At 39.9% G+C, this 18,814-nt stretch overlaps 2 protein-coding genes across 3 annotated transcripts; both read right to left on the bottom strand.

Annotated features, from left to right (window-relative positions):
* Positions 1-2,845: 2,845 nt before the first annotated feature.
* Positions 2,846-14,637, bottom strand: tmem201 (transmembrane protein 201). 2 transcript variants are annotated; one of them, XM_041945967.1, is made up of 11 exons: positions 14,426-14,637; positions 13,649-13,769; positions 13,317-13,511; positions 13,039-13,218; positions 11,829-12,193; positions 11,526-11,726; positions 6,487-6,695; positions 5,863-5,925; positions 5,471-5,761; positions 5,109-5,237; positions 2,846-4,412 (listed from the first exon to the last, which is right to left on the bottom strand). In XM_041945967.1, exons 1-11 carry the CDS (start codon positions 14,533-14,535, stop codon positions 4,315-4,317), a joined length of 1,962 nt encoding a protein of 653 aa, XP_041801901.1. In that variant the 5' UTR covers positions 14,536-14,637; the 3' UTR covers positions 2,846-4,314. The 2 variants fall into 2 exon arrangements, with proteins under 2 accessions (XP_041801901.1, XP_041801902.1); XM_041945968.1 differs by lacking the exons at positions 2,846-4,412; positions 5,109-5,237; positions 5,471-5,761; positions 5,863-5,925; positions 6,487-6,695 and having other exon boundaries at positions 6,748-11,726.
* A 690-nt stretch (positions 14,638-15,327) lies between these two features.
* On the bottom strand, positions 15,328-16,790 carry foxl2l (forkhead box L2-like). Its single transcript, XM_041946092.1, has one exon. It carries the CDS (start codon positions 16,729-16,731, stop codon positions 15,919-15,921), a length of 813 nt encoding a protein of 270 aa, XP_041802026.1. The 5' UTR covers positions 16,732-16,790; the 3' UTR covers positions 15,328-15,918.
* Between the last annotated feature and the right edge of the window lie 2,024 nt (positions 16,791-18,814).

The following is an 18,814-nucleotide window of genomic DNA, read 5'->3' as shown; positions in this document are numbered from 1 at the left end:
TTGTTTATCCAAAGAATGGTCTCAATCAAAGATGATAAGATTGGTGTCGGCAGAAGTTGAATTTGTTCTCGTTAAACTGAAAAAACCATCCAACTTTTGAGATCTTTGGGACAATCGCAAGGGATGGGAAGCGTATTGTGAGGAGAGAAAAGGATGGGACCCTATTAAGAATCCTTGAGGGATCCCACAGGGGATTCTGGTAAAGAGAATGATAAACTGCCCATGAGGACTATAAAAGTAAAGGTAGCAGGTAAACAAGTCCAGCACTGTGCCAATAATACAACTAAAGGTGGTTCATCACAATGTCAGAGACAAAAGCGAGGTCTATGAGGAGAAAACCAGCAGCATCAAGAGCTTCTGGGTGAAATCTGCAATCTGGTTCATACATTAATGATGAACTGTAATCACCTTGTTGATCCTCTGACTTTTCATCCAGCGCCATCATCAGGTCAATTTTAAATGTATCCAAATCTTTGGCTTATGACCAAAATCATTGCAAAATTACATTCCCGTCAGACTCAGTTGTGCGTTTAATGCAAATTAGCAAATGCAAGCTAACACACGTTGTTCATGATCTGGAAAGGTTATCCCGGGACGGTTAAATCATGGGGATATGGACGTGGCTGTTGATACTTAAAAATGTTTCACCTCTTATCCAAGGGGCTTCTTCAGTTCTGCCTGACTGCTGGTCCCAGGTACCGCTTTGGGGTCCCTATCAAGGTAATTGATACCATCTGGTTCATTTGTGCTCCTGGCTGTTGTAAGAGTATTTAGAGTTGTCACCTGGGTCTCATGTGACTCCAGGTGAGGCAAAGTGTAAATGTAGAAGTACCAACAAAGCAAGTGTGTAAAAACCAGGTGGTGAGGAAAAAACACAAGTGATCTGCAATGACAAGAAGAAAAAGAACTATTTCAGGATTTTTAACAGGAAAACAGAATTCAGATAGAGGCCATGTATAGGCCACCAACATATGTTTAAATGATTTAGGTTGATTCAGAAGCTCCTGTACAAGCATTTTAGTAAGTAAGTCAGCAAAAGATGTCAATTCTGTCAGATCTAGGTATGAAAAAAACAAACAAAAAGTTTTCTTCATGTTTTTGTTTTCTACATACTTTATGCTATTAATCAAACTTAAACTATTGTATAGTACAGTATATAATTGACTGTTTCTACTTATTGTATGTCAATGCGCCTGACATACATTAGACTGCAGGGATGTGAGCTGCTAAGAGGAAAGTGCAACAATGTCCAAAATGATAAAATGGCTGTTGGTCGTCATGTGACCACTTTTATAACCTGTAAAAGGAAATGGTATTGTTCAGTAAAAAGTGCACAGATACAGTCTTTTACATTCAGCCAAATCCAAACATTTCCCCTCGCCTCACTTCCTGGATCAAAGTTTACAATATAAACTGAACTGTGTTGAGTTTATTACATCAGTGACGATTAGGAGGAAATTTTTGGGCACAATTCTCTTGGTACACCTCTACAATTTTGATTACAACAGAATAATGTGTTATCTAAATCCATAGAAGCCGCTTATTTATCCTTGATTGCTTGGTCATTATTGCACTGCTCCCTCATCCACTGTGTCAAATTCAAAGTCTTTCATTGCTATGGCAACATTTAAGATGTCCGACTTCACTCAAGGTTTGAATGTGAGCTCGGTGCTGAACTTAAACCTAGTTTACCACCCAAGCAGGTACAATGTACCCTTCATGCCAGAAGGGGGCATATATAGCAAAGCTTGAAGAGCATCACCCAGATCAACACATCATCAGATACTTGTACCTGGATAGAAAGCAGAATCTTTAATTAATTAGGAAAAAAACACTTTATTAAAAAGTATGGGTCCAGATGAAACAAGCCAGTGTTGTTCCTTACAATCACACAGAACAAACAGCTTTTGCAGACAAACATCTGCACTGCAGAGCACAGTGGAATAACAACCCTTCAACAAGTAGTGAAATATTTAAGAGAACATAAATTCATACTCCGTGTCAAACCGTGACTCTGAAATGGACAAAATCTTCATTTGACACAAAGGTTACGTGAAGTCCAAACATGATATTCTTCAATTACACCTTGAATACAAATTCAAAAATAAATAAATCTTTAACTGAAAAAACAATGAGATTTGTCTCATTCAGGAAAATTCAGCATTGCCAAAAGAACACTTACATTTCAACATGTACATGATCCTTCAATGAATGAGCCTTCTTCAGAGAAGGAATAAACATACGCCAGGTTCCACATCACGTACAAAAGTCTGTAGACAGTATGTTAAAGGTTACAATAGCCTTCAAAAACTTATTCATTATAAGTCATTCAGACAACTTTCAGTAGCTAAGTTTTAGTTTTCTCAGAAATATTTTTACATTAGTTTCATTAATTATAACTTTGGCTCAAATTAACAACTTTAAACAAACTACACTTAACCATAAATCAAAATTAGAATTAAGTGACTGAGAAAAACCACATAACCCAATAACTGCTCAGATGACAAAACTGCCTGTCTCAAAAATCAAACGTGCTGCCATTCAACAATGACAAAATAAACATCCAAAAGCCCAGCAATATATGACTTTTACATGACAAGCAAACCAAGCCAACTGTAAACAGTTTGCACACATTTTACACATGAATTCATCTTTTTCTTACTCATATGTTCAACATACACACACACATAATAATCAAACATCTGTGCTCTTCATCTCAAATAGAACAATTCCAAATCGCATATTCAAAATACAACACAAACACAGGAAGAAAACAAGTGCAAAATCATTTCAGTTCATTTTGTACTGTAAATGCTTGACTGCAAGTTATACGAAACGTCTTGTATAAACAGTTCACAGCTCAGTTTGCTAAACTGCATCTGAATCTCTGCCGTTCTTATGCAAATATCATTCAAATTTGAACAGGATTTATTTCTATAGATTGGACAACTTTTTTTTTTTTTTTACATTGCACCTAACCTTTAGAGTTTTGCACGTTAAAAACTAGCTGTGAACAGGATATCTCTAAGATATAAGAGAAAATGAAATGGTTTGGTGAAAGAGAACTTCTTCTGTAGTGAATGATCGTGACATGTGTCACTTTGGTATGAGTTACAAATAACCATAATATAAAAATCTTGCCTATAAAACTGTCTAAGTAATAGAGTTTAACACACCACCCTCTCCCAGCTGAATATACACAGAAAGACAATGGCAAACACCAGTGCTGTGAAAACATTACACTACAAAGAGAAAAACTGTACAACTTTCAAAAATGCAAAACTGTAACTGCACAGCACAGACATATCATGCTGCTTCGTATTTTGCAATTTTTTGGCTAATATAGAGAATCAGGGGCTGTATTCACAAACCATCTTAAGGCTCAAAGTAACTCCTAACCGTCCTAGAAGCTCCTAATAAATAAGGGCATGTCAGTCCTAACCCTGAGTTTTGATCTAAAAGTAATTCTCAACAACGATAAATGACTTTCAAAAGCATATTTTATGCATGTAGTATGAAGTTGCTCGCTCAACTGAAAAAATATTACAACACTTAACAAGTGAATGTGTTTACATGGTTTCATGTAAATACATAGAATATTTTGAAAGGGCATCCATCTGTCTGTCTTCTTTTTCTCTTGAGTATTAATGAACACGAAACCACTGACACAGAGCCGTCACCTGTAATCGCTGTGGACTTTGTAAGTTCTCTCAGTTCTTCAGTCAAAGTGTCTCTCAGTAGCTTTCTGGGGAAACTGAAGACTTTTTCTAAGAACTTTTAGTAACATTTAGGAGGACTCCTTGTGGAAAAGTAAGATCCTTTGTGAATACAGTCCCAGAAATGGAGAAGAAATGACTAGACGTGGTTATATGTAAAATGACCCTCTGTGTCCAAGCAGCATCGACTGAACAGTACATGGATATTGCACATTTCACAGAATGGTCTTTAAAAAGCCATCAAGTATCAGTGCAAGGTTTGAGCCTTTTAAATGAATTACACACACACGCCTGTGTTCATGTAAGAGGAGCAATGACCAACCAAAAAAGGCCAGACCACAAAAGCCAAAATATTTTTAAGCAGTCATCAATCACGTAACATTTGATTTCACTATACGGTTTTCTCGTAACTCCAATCGAATGCTAGGTACGCTGCTGAAAATCGGTCAGCTGACATCCGTGTTTTCACTAAGCAGGAAGTTAACATAGCAGAAAGGGGATGTTTGCCGGCATTGCTGAATGACTCCCAGGTCCACAGACATGACAGAAACTCGCTCTGTGCAGGTCACAAGAGAACAGCAGCAGACCCGTCGACAGTTCACCCCCAGTTGTGGTACATATAGAGGCAGGTGAACAACAGGTTGGCAGTCAGGCTCGCCAACAAAAGCCCCGGCCAGATAAGACGCTTCACAAAACCTGCAGATGTCACAGAGGAGCATAATGCATGATCAGTGTGGCACAAAGGGTTTCCATTTTGTACATGTTTAACAGTTACATTACTCTCAGACAATTCATTTTCCTTCAGAGCTGATAGAGGCCACAGCTCGCTGAAATTTAACAGCATGTTGATAAGACCATGACAGTGTTATCTGACACCAGTGTATTTTGAGAAAGTCGAGACTGCCTAAAACTCAGCCTACAAAACAGGGAAGCATCAGGGAAGATCAGAGTCTGACGTCATAGAGCGCAGTTCATTTACAGCAAATAGGTAACACGTGCAACCTACAACTAATACACATCCTGCATAAGTGTTCATTATTAAAGAAATTTTAAAAAGTTATGAAAGACACACTTACATGAATAACTGTATAACTCATACAAATGACAGAATACATTGTGAAATTACTGAAATTCATTTTGAAATGTTATTTCATCTTTGCTCCCTCCTTACTCAAATGCTGAACATTTGAACAATTAAGACAGACTTAAAAAAGTGGGAACATATCCTTAAAAAAACCCTGTACAGACCATGTACATAGACCATGATTACGCTTGTAATAAAGAAGTCCCCGAATTAAGATGTTATGTCATGAAACCAAAATTAAACGTGACTTCTGACATATGGTGTACACGGCATCCATCTCTCTGCCATGTTTAAATCAGACTGCTCACCTTTTGGAGGAGGAGTGCTCTCCAGGCCATGTGTAGTAGTGCCAACCAGGCATGCAGAGGACCCTGAGGAGCTGCCCCGCCTCTCTTCCTCTTCAATCACAGTGCCGTCCCTTAACAAAGAACTCAAATCTGCAAAGCAGTGAAACCAGGTAAATCATAATCCCATAAATAAAACCATCTAACCATGAAATTATTAATGAAAGTGAGACCTTTTCTAAAGCCTTTACATGCAGGATTTGAGAATGTTTTACTTTGCCATCTGGTGGTAGTATCATGAATGACACTGAGGTAGACAGCATGCTACTGCAACCAACATACAATGAAAATTTCACTATTACCAGTTTAGTCACAGCGGCACCTACCATTTTGGCTTTGGAAGGGTGATATGTCACGTGAGAAGCAGCCGCTGTAAATGGAAGAGGTTGGCTCTACAAGGAAATGTGATGGAGACGCGGGTGGCGACATGAGCGTGGGTTCTGGCTCTGTTGAGAAAAGCCGGAGTTTCTGGCCGCTGATGTTGAGGCGAGCAGGGCTGATGAGGGGGCGGCGCTGTCTGGCAGAACCTGAGCTGGATGTAACTGAACCAGCTACTGAAGGAGTTGGGGAGGGGCCAGGAGATGACGGGCGGCTCCCAGACTTCAGTGAAAAGTAATCTGTATGAAAGAAGGCAGCAAAATAATGTCAACCAAGTGCTCTGAAAGGGTTAGGAGTTGTTTCAAATACAGAGATCACAAATCCACAGGAGTTTCAGTACCTGAAGGCGGGGAGTCTTTGTATTGTGAAGCTGGTCTGCTTCCGCTAAACAGGTAACCAGAATCTGAAAATAAGATAAATACAATATACAATCACACCATTCAGAACAACCATGAACCAAAGCTTTCCTCAAACCTTAGGTCATGGCAACTTAGTGACACAAGTGGTAGTGGTCCTGTCTGTCTCTTTTGATGCCTTTCTGGCCCCGAGCAGCAAAAAAAAAAATAAAATAAAAAAAATCAATAGTTGAAATGTAGAGTAGGTCAACTGTCAAGCAGCAGAAAACTAAAGTAAAGCTACTGAATCTTATCAATTACAAATCTTGTTTGTATGCCATGAACTACACAGCACCAAGCAACTCAAGCTCAAACATGCCAGAGCAGCTACGGGAAGCCATGCAACAAGAACTGCAGGCAGAAGTGGGCTGAATATTTCCAGTATCTATGCCAGCTATCTTCACTGAGCGTTCTGAGTTATTAGACCTCAAATATGACATGACATTACACCTGAACAAGTCATCTTCAGATTATGCCACATGACACAGAAAGATCTAGCAGTATCAGATTTTTTTTGTTTGTTTGTTTTGTCTGTCAAATCAGTGCGAAAGAAATCATTTTAATGTTACCTGTCCTGGTGAGGGAGGGGATGGTGCCGAGGCAGAGGGCTCTGTTGAGGCGCCCAGGCAGGGAGGAGGGGGAAGCCTTGCGCTCGCGAGGACTCTGTTGGCGGTTGATGAGCTTGGAGAGGTTGGGGGGCGGGGTGGGGATGAAGGACTCTGCCAGGTCTGGAGGCTGGCTGCTGAAGGGGAAGGCTGCAGAGCTGCCTGCAAGGTATCTGCAACACAAGAGCAACGGCACGGTCTACTACCTGAAATCAAAATCATAACAAGACGTAACAAGATTCTTATATGACAGAAAAAGAACATGTGCAGGAAATTGCACTGTCACAGAAGATGACCGCACAAAGAACATCACAAATAGTGCTGCAGACACTGAATTTTCAATTTAAGAAAAAGTCAATGTACAACATTGTCGACATTAAACTCCAAACTCTGAATTACTTAACAAGCACAAGAGGTGTCTGAAATCAAATCTGCGAACCAACTTTGGTACCAAAGAGCTCTGATATCCATTTAATGGGAACAGCTAATGACAGCAGCTGTCACTGAAATGCTGCTGCAGCTGTCTGGGCAACACCCTGCAGCTGAAAGTGCCAACAAAACAAAAGCTCAACTCACTCACATTTCCACAGCGCACAGTCATACATGTTATGTGTCAAAGCAGTGTCTACTCAGTGGTAGTCCGGCTTTGTCTTTCTAGAGAAGAAAAATAAATAAATAAAAAAAGAATCACAACGCTCCTAGCGAACACTGTGCTGAGATTTTCCTTTCCAGTGCTGTGCAATGAAGCTTCCATTTCAAAAACATACAAGTAGAAGAGATTGGGGTGTTTGTGCTGAAAACAAACAGACAAGCCATATCCTTTCACGAGGTGTTTATTACATTCCATGTACAGCAAGCATTGCTACAAAGACTTCAAACTGGAGCCCCACATTAAAAGCAAGACACCCAATTTCAGCACCCAAAACACAGTATGTTTTATTGGGTATGTTGCAAGAAACATTTCAACATGGACGGAGCTCCATTTCTGAGGCTGCTACACAATATATATATAACCACATAGTAACTGGTAAAATTGAGTGATATACTTCATTAGCTTATTTATACTAGTTTGGAATAGCAAATTATTGCTTAAATTGTGTAAAAAACTACCAAAAATTGGCACTGTGCTCTCTCATTTTTTAAGTTTTGAGTCTTTTGCAACACCCACATCCCTATAACATCAAGGACACAATCACATTTGTTAGCTACATACTGAACATCTATATTAACACAGTGCATAAATACATCTACATTCACAACTCCATTAATAAAAATGTACTACAGCTATCACTTAAAACACCACAAATAAGTTGTGGCAATGGTATAATGGTGTAGTTTCGTATGGCAGCTTTAACTTATGATTAACGTACAAGTTTGACTGTAGTGCTTCTGGAGCTACATGCTTGACACAATAGTCAATAGTCATACAGCGTATCAGGTAGATACAGGAATTTTCTAAAAATCACAGAAATAGGCATATACTCAGGTGAGATATTATGCGTATATCATTGCATAACAAACATGCACACTGGAGGTTTATAGCAAATAAACTCAAGCACAACATGTAATACTTTGGCAAAGATAATACATTTTAAGATGCACCTTACATACAGAAACAAAAGTAAGAAATGTATTATTGAAATATGATCGCACACATAGATTTTTGGTAAAATATTATCTTTGTCAAGAGTTTTACGATGGAGTTTGTCACATGATGCAGTTTATGAAAGGGAAAAAAGGAAGTAATTCCAGGTAATTACTGAATGATGTTTCTTATTCGATTTTTTCAGAGACAGTCTTGGCCTTACCTTGGAATTGCTCAGTATGAGTAGTAAAAATTTTACAGTCAGCATTTTACTCATAACTACAAACAGCATCTTTAAAGTCTTAGATTTGCCATCACTTTTGTTGCAAAAATTTACAGTTTAAAGCTTTGAGAAAACTGCACCAAAGGTGCTGGTTTGAGAACGTAACTCCATCTACAGCACAACATGCAATTGAAACCCCACAGTTACAGTACTCTACCCACCAAACACAAACACTCTACAGCCATTAGTTTTTAATACCTGTTTACATTTCTGTCGTATAAATATCTCCATTCATTCAACACATCCCAACAAAGAAAAATAAACAGGATGACAGAAAGAAATTTAGCAAGAGGGGAAATGTTAGCACATGCAGCTAGTTCATCCAGTATTTTTCATTTATCAACATGTCAGACTGTTGGTAAAGGAAAGTTAAGCATTACTGGAGGAGGTTAAGGGAAGCAATAGAAACTGCTAAATAAATCTAAAAGTTCTTTAGCTGCAAATGGTAAAGCAGAAATGTAATTAATTTGCTTTAATTTTAAAGCACACACTTTTTTTTTCAAATACAATACAGAAAAAAGACGACAGTCCAACATCTCACTTGAGACTTCATTTAAATTATTAAAATGTTAGAAAAACAACTCTGGAAATAGCTGCAAGTGAAAACTGTGCAAGTCCACTATTTCTAATATGGCTGATTTTGTAGTGGCTTATCTTGCACGAGGGCAACATTAAACTGAGTCTGATAACGTTGATTCTTACACTCAGCAGAGCACCTCTTACAGTTTCACATTACACTTACACGACCCGCCAGTGACCATACTCACTTGCACAGTTGAGCACTTCATAATATAGGCATGTTCAAGCGCTGATAGAAGGCTATTAGAGACTACTATTTGGTAGTCAACACAAGCCAAGCATGTGATGTTTTCACTTACACCCCATTTACATCCAGTATGAAAATGTGATGTGTTCGTACATGTTATCTAGATAAGAAAAACACAAACACAGACATAAATACATCATGATTGGAATGTGATTAGATCTGCCCGACCACATCTGGAGTTGGTCTGGCTTGCACTGAGTTTGTTCGGATCTTAGGTAAGTGAAAACTCAAGCCATATAACATGCTGGCCTCGACAGGCTACATTGCAGATACTCGTTTTTAGCCAACATAAAATACAGGCTGTTGTTCAAATTTAGAGGTTGAGCAACCAAGAAGGCCAAAATAAACATGCCTCTAATTACTGATTATTGGCCTATTCTGTGCAATGGAAGTGCCAAATGATATGTTATTCAACAGAACTGGGTGAAAAATTAAAGCAATTTAGGTGGGAAATGAATGATGTACAGTAATAAATAACTCCTTGTGTGACAGTGTGTACTGCACTTATCTGTGTAGATGATCTGCTGTTAACAAAGCATGTCATTTATCTAGTCAAAGAGTAGCCTACATGCCAGTACTCTAACACACCAGACTAACACATCTTTTTTCTATAAAGGGAAACCTTAATGTATTAATTTGCCGAATGTAAAACAGGGCAAATCATTCAAGAGTAGACAACGTTTTCACAAAGTTAATAAAGTTTCCCCTAACAACTCACAAAACGCCACGATTTTTTAAGGGAGTCTGGGGCTGATTTGCCATGATTTCAACTTACTCATGCACAGGCTTAGCTCTGGAGGACTGAGATCTGATTGTAATGACGATAACAAGAATGCATAATAAATACCAGGTGTAAAAGGCAAGATTGGATAATTGATATCCAGACAAAGTATCCCGATACAGTTTCCATTTTAATACCATGGGTGCTAGAGGCACCATTTTTAAGCATCAGATTTCAGCACAGCAGAGAATAACAAACATATAAGTGCAGTATATAACGAAATATTACTGGCTTGCAGTGAAGTTCAGGAAGCATAATCCAAATGGAAGTCATAGAGGCACAAGATCACGACAATGGGGACGAGAGAAGAGCTACTAATAGCTAAACCTTTGGCTACCAATAAAACCTGTTAAGGAAAAAAACTGATGAGCTAAAGACTGCTTCTCAAAGGCAGTTAAGTGTTTAGATTTTCAAATGGCTATAAGCATACGGAGTAGCCCTCACACTATCATGTTTTAACATTCATATTGTTTAAAAATTCACACAATTTGTATGCAGTGGGCTGTCTGTATGAAACTACAAAGGCAGCCACTTCACTACAAACAAACTACACACAAGGAAAACTTCCAGCTCTGCCTCGGGAACTGATCAGCTGCTTCAGCACTGATGTTATATCCCAAGGAGATTCCTTACAGACATCAGCTATAAATAAATAGTGGCCACAGTGAACTGATGAACACTTTTTTGCAAATATCCAGGGTCACTCTTTGTTCAGAAATTGTGGATAATGTAAAGGAGCACAGGAAGGAGGGATGCGGCTATTCAAAAACCACGTCTTGAGCATCACCTGCAGTTTCCTCGCAGATTAGTATTTCATGCAGTTGTTAGTTAGTAAACAATTTTCAACCCAAGGTACACCATAGTGTTAATAAATACATGAGCACATTCAAAATGCTGTTAAACAGATTAATACAGTGTAGAATACAGAGTTTAGTATTAGTTGGGCACTTGAATGTCAAACTCCAACTCCTTTTTGATCACATGATACCTAAAAGATTCCCATGACAGTTTCTTTCATTTAAGCAGTCCAAAAATTGAATACCTATCATTGAGTCAATGACAATTATGTTACCATACCATCTCATTTTTGTGCAACACTACCCTTAACTGCAAAAGGATTTTTAACCTCCAAAATTTTAAAAATGTCAGGCAACTGTAGAACATGTGCATGTGTGCTTGAAAGTGAGGTTTTGATGTGATTAAGCAAGTAGCAATAGTCTTCTGTTTGTATCATGGCCCACACACTCAGTCCTATGGTTTAAGTTTGCCATTCGCATGTCATATAACCTCACAGTCATTCACACACAGCAGTAAAAGAGGTGAGCGATGAGTAAAAATGGACAGTGAATTAAAAACAGCACGGTTCTGTTAAGGAACAATAAAGAAAACAAGGGGAAATTGATAACACTAATGGATTAGTTTGTTTCACTCTGGTTCTAATGAACACAAACCTTTCAGAGAAAGAGGACTCCCAAAAGTCCCAAAAATGTTACAAACACAATTTTAACATTACTGCTCAGATTCTGACCTTCGATATCTTGCTCTTCTTGGACCCAGGGGTTTGTGAGTTGCCACAGCGGCAGCAAAACTGACGAGGCAACAGAGGGAGATAGTACTGAGCTTGGCTGTGTCCATCCAGCCCAAGGCATCAGTCATGTAGCTCTCAGCAAGGTGGAGGCACAAGACAAGGAACCACAGGACAGAGGCCACGGCATCAATTCTCCTCAACCTGAAAAAGCAGCAACACATGAGCTTGCAGTCTGTTTCGCCTAAATTAAAATTGTGTGGGACCATCTTTCCAAAGGAAAACAAAGAGGTGGTGACTGCTTACCTCACTGGTCCTGCTAAGAAGATAGCAGTGAGACAAGTCAACAGACCAACAGCAACTATGAGCAGCTGGTTGTCCCTTCCATGCTGCCACACCAGCTTGGCATTTTCTATGGCCTTGTCTGGGAGCAGCTCCAGCAGACCCTGGTAAGCAAGCACCCCTCTGCTGCTTTCGGTGTTGGCGGTGGACTCATTGGAGATTTTAGGCTTTGGAGGAATGACCCCACCACTTAAAGTCTGTGGGTCACTGGGTGAGGTGAGCTGGTCGGGCAATTTGTAGAAAGATGTAGCAACTAGGAAAGCGCATATCAGGAAGGCAAGGGCTCGTAACAGGATGACCCCCATGGGAGAAGACACAGAATATGAGCTCTATAGGAGAGAGAACATGTTTTCATTGCGAATCTTGACATTTTCAGAACATATGGAAATCAATAAGCTGTGCAAAGGCTAATGTTGACATATTATAACAGACAACAATACACAATGAAGAATGAAGCAGATTCATGTTTTCACTGTAACCAAAGACTACACCAGGGGTGTGAAAGCCAATTAAATGAAAACAATTAAACTAAAGCGTTCATCTTTTTGCACTAAATAAAGTGAGGACTTAAAGTATTAAAATGTGGCAAAAACAGTATGCATTCATGATTATCATTAGTGTGGGGGAGAAATCACATGACTAAACTCTGTAACAAAACCAAGTAATGTCCTATCCAAATAGAGTGTAAATATCTGTTTCTTTAATGTTATAGAGTTAGAAATGCTTTATTAGGTCTCTTTGCTGGAAATGCCACATGCATAATTTACTAGCAGCTACTATGTTAAAAATGTGAGGATATCTTTTCTAATGAAATGCTACAGTGGGCATACCTGTTATTCAAAAGCACATGAGTGTATAAACATTTTTGTATTCACATATTTAACTGAGCGACAATGACGGCGCAATTATCTGACAGAACATGACAGAATTTCATTGCTTTTGAATATTGGTCATTCAAACAGTCAACAATTTTCCACCAGAAGAGTGTTTGTGAGATAAACTATTCTTACATCTCAGTACAATCATCATTCGTTTTAGTCTTGGGATGACACGTTAACATTCTGCATGCTAGAGCCATCAAGCTTTACTGCCTTTCATATCAATTCAATCATTAATTTATGCACACACTTTTCTCATCAGGTGCTAGCAGTTTTGGACTTTGGATTGCACTGACCTTTACAAAGCCCTTATCTGACTCTCGGCTGCGTCGAAGCTGGTGGTTCAGGAGCACAGTTCGAAGTTGACGGTTTTGATATTTGATGTAGTACTCCACTGCCGTCTGACACGGCCTGCATAACTTATAGGTCTGCTCCAAGTGGTGCTTGTAGGCTTCAATTTCCTCATCGTAGTTCTCCTAGAAAAGAAAAGATAATGCATTTAGCATTTACAGTTGTCAGTCATGGTAACAATAAAGCTGGGGTCGTAGTGAGAAGAAAAGAGCACAGTACATACATCATCCCTTGGGATAAATGAGGCCAGCTGCTTGATCTTTACAGACTGGTTGTTATTGCACTTCCTGCATAGCAGCATCTGACAGTTGACCCACTGCAATGTCTTGGGTGGCTCAGATGAGGGAAGGCCACCGGATACTCCATGGTTCAGATGCTCCATGTACTGAGCTGGGATGGGTTTGTTGTAATCCCCATTCTGAAAACAAGACAGATCAACAACAAGAACAACATAAGAACACACAGCTCACATCACAAGAACAAGAAGAAGTGACTGCAGTTTACAGACATTCAAACAAAAATAATTCACAGGGGTCATGCTCTTTTGAGACTTACCTCCTGGAAACCATTGTACTGGTCACAGTTGGGACAGTCCCAGCAGTTCCTGTTCCCATAGGGCACCACTGTGTTCTGATTACAGAACCAGCAGTTCACATTTGCATGGGTTGGCTTCTTTCTGTAAATAAAAGGAGTTCTTACTCTTAGGAACATGATACTGTCAATGAAACCTGAAGATGCATTTCTGACGTACAGGTGTTTCCCACAGTGGGATCCAAAGACCACAAATCAATCCTTCAGGTGGCCCCTGAAGATAAGAAAGTATAACTGATATATAAGACAGGCACTATTTGTCTTCAATACTGAAGCGGAGTACAAGGTATAAGATCATGTCAATCTGGTTGGAGGTCTTTGACATGCACAAGTTTAGGATGTTATTTTGATAACGCATAGACAAAGCAATCACGCTTAATCGGTATTTCATAAAGTTATGCACACAATAATTTCCAAAGAACAAATTCTAGAAAATAAGTGCACTCACACTGTGAAAATCACCACTTACAGAAACGTTGGTGTCACAAAACAAGCATTGACTTAGTAACTAGTTAGCACAGCGGCTAGCAAAGTTAGCGGTCGTGCTAGCGTGGGTGAGTAACGTCAAACCACTCTTAGGAAAGAGGAAACATATTTGGGCATTTTTGTTGCCAACACTAGTTCTTGAATGTCACATTTTTAACCACATATGCAAATGTTAAGCACTGTTTGCTAACTTGTACTAACGTTAACGTAGATCTAGCTAAAAACATTCGCCGCGGAGAAAAACGCTGAAGTTACCTGGTGGCAATTTTGTATATCAGCGCTCCACCAGCAACAAACGCCGTAGCTCCGACTCCACTGTACATTAATTCAGGATAGTCCAACAGAAGCTGGTTAAACGCCTCCATTTCCACCGGAATTTGCAGTTAGGAAGCTAACAAAGCATGAGAAATTTAGCTTCTGGTTGTCCCGCAAAACACGGCGCGAGAGCGCACGCGGCAAGTGTACCCCCTTTTGTTCACGCCCATGAGCGGAAACGGAATGTGCGTAACCGATTGGCTGCATTCCAATAAGTTTTATTAAATCGTTCTGTTCCACTCTGCCATTTGGTGAAAACACCAATGAAAAAAATATTACGTAATACTAAAGTATTTCACCAGAATTTGAGTGTTTTTGGTGTTCGTGTTTATCAAAATCTAAATGAATCACACTTTGCTTTGATTCTAAGCAACGCGTAGTGTAGTAGATCGGGTAATATGAAAGTGTTGGAATGTGGCGGAGGAGAATTTCTGTCTTCTCTTTCCTCGCCTGGTTTTAATCCCCGATACTAATGTACATTACGGTTAATACATTCAACAATCTTTCAACTTGTTATGCTTTCAAGGGTTTATAACCCCCTAAAACATTAGTGATCGATTTATCTACATCCTATCACTTATTAGGAAATAATATAATGTGAAATGCCATCACAAAAAAACTAAAAATTGCTATGGGCTATGCTACGCTTCTATGTATCAGCTAATTACATTTAAAAAAAATAGAGGATCATCATGGAAGCTTACCTCTACAGCTACGCTCAAAAACAGTAGAGACAATGAATGATCAAATAAATAAATAAATAAATAAATACAATATTATTATTACAACACTGCCAGACATAAAACATAGAAGAGAAGTAAGTAAATCGTATTCGATTTCGAGTATTTGATGCAAAAATAACATTTTATTTGAACAAATATGATGTATTTTACATCAAGTAAACATTCACAATCGAATAAGAAATCTGATCAGTGCTTCAGTGTCACCTGTTGCATAGCAGCTCGGAGAATGGGATAAACCCAGAGAAAAGAAATAAATAGTCACAAATGCATAGGTCTATTCCTAACTAACGAAACTATTAAAACACAAATAATAACAACAAAACACAAACACACACACAAAGAAAAGAAACTAGCTCATTTGGTTGCAAAATAATTATAATAAAAATAATTGTCCAACAAAAGAGGCATAAACTAAGGTCAGACTTGAAATTAGCTGTCTTCCTGCAGTTCACACTTGACCGGTGCCATTTCTGAAGCAAAATGCATTGAGTGCTAACAGTATTTCATTTGAAACTGTAGGCTGTCAAAAAAAAAGTTAACCAACAGCATATTTAACAGTTAACAGTGAAGGAATTTGCAACTTATCAAACTACCAGACAATTAACTTTGCCTGACAAACGAATGACAGCCGGGTTAAAACGGTGAACACGTGAATGTAAGAGTCAGGGGGGGTCGGAACAACTGAAAACCTTACAGGTCAAAGGTATGAGCGAGCGGCGCCTCCGATTGCCTCGCATAGGAGGTGAACTGCTGGTAGCTGCTTGCCACGGAAACGGTGCCTCCGTCTGGGCTCATAGGCTGGGTCACCCCGCCGTAGGGACACCCGTTGTGGGGGACCAGCACGGGCGGGTGGCGGTGGTACGCGCCGTAGGCAGGGTGGTGGTGGAAGAGCGGGGGCGGGCAGTAGGAGCTCACCGGGCGGCTGGGGGACGCGCTGCGGGTGCTCCCGGCCATGACCTGGGATGATGGGTATCCGGTCGGCTGGGACGAGCCGGGCTGGCACAGACCCCAGGAGCTCACGTAAGGCTGCAGGTAGAGCGGCTCGGGATAGTCCAGGGGGCTCCCGGTCAGGTAAGGCACACTTGGAGGTCTGTAGGGTCTCCTCACCCTCCTGCGCCGCCGGTAGTTCCCCTTCTCGAACATGTCCTCAAATGCTGGGTCGAGCATCCAGTAGCTGCCCTTCCTGTCCCCTCCGCTTTCCCTGGGCACCTTGACGAAACACTCATTGAGAGACAAATTGTGCCTGATACTGTTCTGCCATCCTTTTTTGTTCTTCTCATAGTAGGGGAAGTTGGAGATGATGTACTCGTATATTCCGCCCAGGGTTTGTCTCTTGCCTTGGCTCTCCTTGATGGCCATCACGATGAGAGCCACGTATGAATACGGCGGCTTCTCCGGCTGGCCGGACTCTAGCGCACCTTTGGGTTCAGCAGGGGCCGATTTGGAGCTGATGTCCAGGAGCTGCACGGCCCGATCGGCGGAGGGTCTCTCCTCTGCATCCATGGCTCAGATGTCCGCTCGTGCGTCGCGCTGGGTCAAAAAGCTGCAGTCTGCCGCTAAGCAAGGCAGCGCAATGAGAGTCTCCGCAGGTGCACAAACTCCTCCCACCGGTACGCGCGGCAGTTTATCGCCTTCTTTCATCTCGCCGGGTTTCTCACGCTGATTTTGCTACTGTAGCCGATGAGACCACAGTGCAGTCAGGGGTCATGGTTGGTCGTGATTGGCGCCAGTGAACCAGATGTCCAGTGCACCACTGGGTCACAGCCTGTGTTTTAACAATAGTCAAAATATTCCCACTTTGAAGGCAGACGATCAAAGACTGGTGCACCATGTCTTCATACACAGTGGTGGAAGAAGTACACTTTTTGTATATTTCAGATTTTAACGGCTCTATACACTTAATCTATAATAATATATCATCGTTTTTTGTTTATTATATTTCGTATTCATAATCTGAATCCGCAAAGTAATTAAAGCTTTGGTGTACAGTGAATGTAATGGAATATAAAGTGCAATATTTACCTCTAAAATGTAGTAGTAGGTAGGAGTGAGTTTAATATAGCAGTGGAAAGGAGTGCAATACACCAAGAAGCACAGCACTTGAGTAAATGCATTCGTTACATTCCAGCACTGATGATACACCATGTTTTAAGATCAGTGTAGGTAATAATTTTGCATAAGTCACTGGCAACAGATGTTTATTGTTTTTTTTACACATTAATTTAAATTTCATTTCACTCTTAGAAAATTGATTATCTACCAAGATAGATAGAAAGATAACCACTCAAAAATATAATGATTATGTTAGTGTTAACACGAAACTTATATATAACAACAAACAAAAGATTTGATCATCAGTGAACAAATACTCTTCATTACAAGCTCAGAGACGTATGCTATTCAGTCAGCTGCTACATTCATTTTCAAAGAGTTTAAACGTGTTGTTTAAGGTAGAATATACTGAAGTATCTGTCCCACAGGCTTTCAAACAGGAAAACATAATTCAGCAAACAATAATGAAACAAACAAACCCTGTCGTATATTTTAGGTTACGTGTGCATGAATGAACACATTCTTTAAGCTGTTTTTGTGAGTTGTTTATCCCTGATAGTGAAATGTAAAATAACCTGGCACAGACACGCACACGCACACACACACCATACGACACCCAGGTGTTTTTTTTTATACATTGTATGAACTCAGAGGCACATGATAGTTGGGTATTTCCAGAGCTTGACATGCAGAGAGCAGAAAAGTATTAAGGCTTGCAGGTATCAGAGCTCAGCATACCACCCTCATACAGTGAGGCATGAACAGCAGGCCCGTCTGTCTTCTGAGGATGGTAGATAATGATCACCTGCTCTCACCAGACAGCCTGTCTCCCCTGAACTGATAGAGAAACACAGATCTCAAAAAGTCAGCCGCCAGTGGAAAGGCAGCTTCGGCAAGGACTACCGAGCATTTTGGGCAGATCATTGTTATCACTGTCAGGGTATTAATTGGAGTTACACTGAATACCTTTCTTAAACAATACATGAAAATAGGCAACTATTATTACAATAATTGTAATAATAATGCAATGACTTGCATTGTAAACTCTGTGATCCCATGGTTTCCAAAACCATGACACCTATCATGTTGACATGACAAAGAAATACATATAAAATGATGCAAGGTGCAGCCATAAAAACATTTCACTCATAAACCCTGTCCAATTCCAATCACGCTCATATACCACTTAATAATTTTTTTCAATTCATCAGGAGACAAGGGTGCACTGGACAGACTTTAAGACTGATACAGTTACTGTGAAGTCTGAGAACAAGCAACTATAGGGAAGGCTGTCAGACAGGGTGGAAACAAATCTAAACCTAATGTTTATGTGAAATATTATCAGCTGATTAAAGTCAGTGTGAGAAACCCTGCACTGTAAACTCAATTATTTGACACTGTACAGCTTGTCTCGTGCACGTAATAAAAGTCATTCAATCACAGGATGGTCTTCTAGTTGTTCAGGACCTTTTTTTTTGAGCTTCCTGGCTTTGAGGATTAATGTCCAGAAAAGTCTTTTAGCAGAACACTGTGG

Source organism: Chelmon rostratus, chromosome 10 (assembly GCF_017976325.1).
Source record: "Chelmon rostratus isolate fCheRos1 chromosome 10, fCheRos1.pri, whole genome shotgun sequence".
Taxonomy (NCBI): domain Eukaryota; kingdom Metazoa; phylum Chordata; class Actinopteri; order Chaetodontiformes; family Chaetodontidae; genus Chelmon; species Chelmon rostratus.
Note: the sequence above shows the minus strand (reverse complement) of the source record. Positions and strands in the feature narration are given on the sequence as shown.